At 41.0% G+C, this 5,452-nt stretch overlaps 1 protein-coding gene across 1 annotated transcript; it reads left to right on the top strand.

Moving 5' to 3' along the window:
• The first annotated feature begins 117 nt into the window (after nt 1-117).
• LOC131419496 (cytochrome b-c1 complex subunit 7) lies at nt 118-4,579 on the top strand. The gene is made up of 4 exons (XM_058564670.1): nt 118-207; nt 2,365-2,436; nt 3,282-3,448; nt 4,371-4,579. Exons 1-4 carry the CDS (start codon nt 189-191, stop codon nt 4,446-4,448), a joined length of 336 nt encoding a protein of 111 aa, XP_058420653.1. The 5' UTR covers nt 118-188; the 3' UTR covers nt 4,449-4,579.
• The last annotated feature ends 873 nt before the right edge of the window (nt 4,580-5,452 follow it).

The raw sequence follows: 5,452 nt of genomic DNA, 5'->3' as shown, positions 1-5,452 counted from the left end.
CCCCGGATACTGCGTTTGCACGACCCAGTCACAGAGATGCGCAGAACAGGCGCCGCAAGTCGGCCGCCAGATCTGCGCCTGCGCGGGCGTGCTCTCTCGTCTCGCGACGCGACGTGGGGCGCCTGCGCACTGGGCCCAGCGAGTCCTCTAGGACTTACCCAGTAGGCACCACTTCGGTCCGGGTCAAAATGGCGAGTAGGCCTGCTGGTAAGTCACTGGTGTCCTACCTGGCGGGCATCGCGGCCCTCAACCTTTTATTCCGGCAGGAACTTGCTCGTCTTCCTCTGCTCCAAGTGGCCGGGTTTGCGGCGTAAGGTGGCGGCTCCGGTCCAGCGTGAGGACGCCTTTCCCGCACCCCGGTGCTGTCCCCAGGCCGGGCTCGCCGAGAGGGTTGGGATGTGGACCTGCTGGTGGGGAAGGTGCCCGCGGCGCCTCCGTGCTCGGCACTCCTTCCCCTCGGCCTCAGAAACAAGGGCACGAGGAGAGAATTAGTGGATGACTTCCAAGCAAAATGAACTTGAGTGTTTCCTGTGAGCCAAGCGCTGTCATTTGGCTCGATAAATTCTCCTGCCTGCGCGACGAGGGAGGTATTAGTTCCTTTTTACGCTAAGATATCTGAGGCAAGGTGACCGGAAGACATAGGATTGGGAACTTCATTCCCTCCCTCGCGCTTCTCAAACTGGGAATTAGAGGCCGCTGAGCGAGGATTCCAGCGAAGTTTCAGCTTAACCTTGACCTAAGTGGAACGTCAGCTTGATCTGTAGATTTGGAGAAATTTGTACTTATTGTAGGCACTAGAACAAACATTTATTATGGAATAGAATACAGAAATTACCGAAATATTTATAACAGAACGTTAACATCAAGTAGGGGTTTCCCTGGTTTGTTTTTTTTTTTTTTTTTTTTTGCCAATCTCTGCCCTTGGGCGGTATAAATTGAGTAGCTTTTAAAAAATATTGGTCCCTTTTTCCCCGCCCCCGCAAGTGTGAAGCTATTTAGGAAACATCAGATTGCCAGAAAAATTCATTAACCTAAATGACAGCTTTTTGGGGTGGGAGAGACTTTTAAGAACTCATTATTTCATTAATTTGACAGAGATTGAAGGCGCTCTGCTGCTGTGGTATGTTTGGGAACTAGATAGACCTGGCCTCAACCCCGTCACTAGCTGGCTCACATCTTGGGTAGGATTACTTCTGGAAGCCTTATTCCTCTTCTGCAATGACAGGCGTGTTGTAAATAAATGGGGCTAATGTGCGCAAAGCAGATAGGATAGTGCCTGCACACAACAAGTGTTCAAGGAATATTTATCATCACCATCACTGGTAAATATGTTTACAAATAATTTGTCTTCTGCAAGTTTGTAGATTGTTAACTTTTTGGTACTTATTTGTCTAGAAGCAATGTTATACATGGTGTTTAATTTCCAAGGAGATTTACCAAAGCTGTGTAAACTGTGATGTACTAAGGAGTAGGGGGCAAGGAGGAGTTGGAATAAAAGGAGAGTTTCCTTTCCTGCCTTGATGAGGGGCTAGCCCTTGACAAAATTTTAAAAGCGAATTTAAACTTGCTCTTCCTCCACTTCTGTACCACATCTCTCCTGTAAACATCAGGCACTATCATGTTGCCCTTAGTCCCTCCTACAAGGCTCAGTCCTGTTCTCCAAGGAGTTTTAGCATTACCTGTTTCTCCTCATCAACTTTCAAATGTCCTCTCTCTCGATGGAAAGTTAGCTGCGTGGAAGGAGGAAAATGGGCTTCTTTTACTAATTCATATTAATATTAAATGACAAACTAATAGTATCAAAACCCTCCCAGAAATACATATATTTTTTGAAAGGTTAACCAAGTGAAATAAAGGTAATGTAGAGTAAAAATTTTGGAGGCATATCCTGAAATCTCCCCTTTTTATGCAGCTCTAACTCCCTTGAAAAGAAAAGTTTACAGTTATTTCCTGTAATCTGTTTCTGAAACTGTAAATGATGGAGAAGTTCCGAGTTCCTTTTCCTTCCCCCACCTCTTCACTTCTGATAGCAGCAGGGGGACCTGATAGCAGCAGGGGGACGTAAAGGGATGGGACGCTTGACTTTGAGAGGCTAGAGAGGCAGTAATTGTACCTATGGATGTTTTGTACGTTACGTGTTTCAGTTTACCCTTTATTCTCATGACTTGCTGCCCAATTTGTTACCTGCAATCACTTTTGCTCATAAATTAAATAAACAGTTTTTATCTACAGTATATACAGTATACGCTTTTAGAAGGAAATCCCTTCCTGTGTTTGCATTCTCTAACAAGGTAACTATAGGAGTACTGGTTGCTTGCATACAGTATAAGTGAATTGTAGCAACTAACAGTGTGACAATATCAGTTGCAGCATCAAGCCGGTGGCTGGAGGGTATTCGAAAATGGTATTACAATGCTGCTGGGTTCAATAAACTTGGTGAGTATCTGTGCTTTCTTCTTCTGTTCTCTTTTTTTGCTTTGTCTGAGTGTAGTGCTTTTGCAAGAGTTATTATGGTTCCAAAAAATACCTTACCTAATTGTACCTGTGTACATTAGAAGATTTTAAAATTAGATTGTATTTTATTGTTATGTTAAATCAAATCCATTTTCTTTTTTTTATTTTAGAAGGGACGGGTAGAATCATCTCAAATGTTTGAGGTGGAAATGATTTATGTTCGTGAAATATGGTAGCAGGACATTTTCCTTATTACACGCTCCCTCTCCCACTTAGCATTAAAATTTAAGTTATATGAACTTCGAAATTAGAGATTTTTCAAATGTTGAAATTGTCTGACGTCTTTACAGTCATCTGATGCCTGAGTTTTTTTAGGACTTTATAATTTGCCATAACCTTCATCTTTTGTTATTAAAGCTTGATGGAAGTGTCCTTAGATGTAACTGCTTCCTTAGTACACTGTCATTTTAAGATTCTTTAATACCTTGATCTCAGATTTAAAGTATAAGAAAGTAGAGATGTGGTTTATTGATGTGTGTTTAAAAATGAGGTAGACATTTTAGGTATTTTTAAAATTGTTTTAGATAAAATGTGAATTTTGTTGCAGTAGATTTTAATAGGCTTATATATTGTTTCCACGCTACCATTTAAGAAATAACCCATTAAATAATGCATTCTTATGTATGAATTGCATTGTTGCCGTCATACCTAACTCTTGATATTTCACCCAAGTCTTAAGTTTTAAGCCATAAAGATATTTTACTCATTTAAAAAAAAATTCCTGATTTTTGAGATGCATATTGTATCTGTCTTGTTTTCTATCATAGGGTTAATGCGAGATGATACAATACATGAGAATGACGACGTAAAAGAAGCCATAAGAAGGCTTCCTGAGAACCTTTATAATGACCGGGTGTTTCGCATTAAGAGAGCACTGGACCTGACTATGAGGCAGCAGATCTTGCCTAAAGAGCAGTGGACAAAATATGAGGAGGTAGAACAGCTTTTATTTCTCTGACAGTGTTGGCCCTTAAGGATTGAGTATTAGAAACAGAGAAACAGGGCCGGCCCCGTGGCTTAGCGGTTGAGTGCGCGTGCTCTGCTGCTGGGGGCCTGGGTTCGGATCCCGGGCGCTCACAGACGCACCGCTTCTCCGGCCATGCTGAGGCCGCGTCCCACATACAGCAACTAGAAGGATGTGCAGCTATGACATACAACTGTCTACTGGGGCTTTGGGGGGGGGTGGAAATAAATAAATAAAATCTTAAAAAAAAAAAAAAGCTAGGCTATTTAAAAAAAAAGAAAGAAACAGAGAAACACGTTCATTTGTGTAGTGCTTTAGAGTTCTTAAAGTTGTGTCAAATAAACATCCTTATGACAATCCGGCGAGGTTAATAGAGCAAGTGTTAGCTCCGTTTTAGAGATAAAGACATTGAGACTTAAAGGTGAAGTGACTGTTCTGAAATCACTAAGCAGGTCTCTAATAGATCAGGGCTGCGACCCAGGTCTCTGCCTCCCAGGCCATTGTTGTTCTCCCTCTACCCTCTGCTTCCTGCTCACATGAGAAAACGGTGTTCATGTGATCATTCTGTTGAGTGGCCCTGTAGCTCCTGGGAAGGACTCTGAAGCAAACCGTCACCCCTTGAACTGCATTGAATCTAGGCAAATGCTTGTAGACTCTCATTTCTTTTTCTTCTCTGACAGATTTTCCTCTCTTAACCTATCAGCAACTTATTATGATATCTTTGTGGGTTTTTACATTTTAGAAAAGCAGACAGTTCTTAGTCTGCTTGAGAATATATTAAGTTGGAAATTAATTTTGTTGGATTTCTTTTTTGTTTAAGACCTACTGAGTGTTTGAGATATATCAGTATGTGATGGTGGCGTATAATATCTTTCTTTCTTTTGTTCTTTAGGACAAATTCTACCTTGAGCCATATCTGAAAGAGGTTATTCGGGAAAGAAAAGAGAGAGAAGAATGGGCAAAAAAATAATCATGTAGTTGAAATCTGTGGTGCAGCTGTCCTCAAAGTATTTTTATGAAGTTGGTTAAACCTGAGATGTACAATTTAGAACTATTTGGGCTGCAAGTGTATTAATTTAAATAAATGTCTATTGTAATTATTGTTGGAGTTTTTGAATTCTAAACCTTATTCTGAATAACTACTAAATTTACTTATCTGTTCAATTGTTTCCAGACTTCTAAGGTATTCTTTATTTAGTATTTGCCTCCTGGAGCTCAGAGAAGCCACTTTCATCAGTTTCCTCACTGGTTGGCTAACTTCTCGATTTACTGAAGGATATAACATTCTTCCAAGTGGAATAGTCACCTTTATATGGCCTTTGTAGATGAGCAAGATACTCAGTGGCGCCACAGTACCTAACTTGCAGGGATGGAATGGAGCGAGAAACAAGTGCCAGTGACTTTGTTTTACCTGAAGCAAACAGCACACAGGTTTGAGCAAACAGCGTGCAGGTTTGAGCAAACAGCAGACTAGCTTGCAGACTTTACAAGTTACTGAATGAAAAAAAGAGGATTCACCCCCTAGTTTGCCAGGACTGGGAAACAGCCCTCTTCAACCATCGCTCTCCAAGTATAACTGATTTTGCATCTTTTTAAAAAAATATATATGCAGTCCCAATTTGTGTCTGTATAAGTCATATGTGCTCCTGTGCTAATATTATGTATTAGAAAACAAAAAGTAGACATTAGAAAAGTAGGCAAAAATATAAAGACAGGTTATACTTTCTCCCTATATCCCAGTGACTTTTCCACTTTGGAAGTGAATGTTATAAAGTATATTGTAAGGGTTGGATACTAATAATAGTTAAAAGTTTTAAGGTTATAGGCTAATCTTTTTATTAGAACCATTCGATAATGTCATCATTTCCCCCCCTAAACTCGAAAGTGTTTTCTTTCGTGCCAGTGAGCATGGAACTGTAGCGAGCAGGGAAGGCACTGTGTGGAACCCGCAGCCTATGCAGTGTTCCACTGCTG

Source organism: Diceros bicornis, chromosome 21 (assembly GCF_020826845.1).
Source record: "Diceros bicornis minor isolate mBicDic1 chromosome 21, mDicBic1.mat.cur, whole genome shotgun sequence".
Taxonomy (NCBI): domain Eukaryota; kingdom Metazoa; phylum Chordata; class Mammalia; order Perissodactyla; family Rhinocerotidae; genus Diceros; species Diceros bicornis.
The sequence above is the reverse complement of the archived record's forward strand: the minus strand, read 5'-3'. Positions and strand labels throughout refer to the sequence as shown.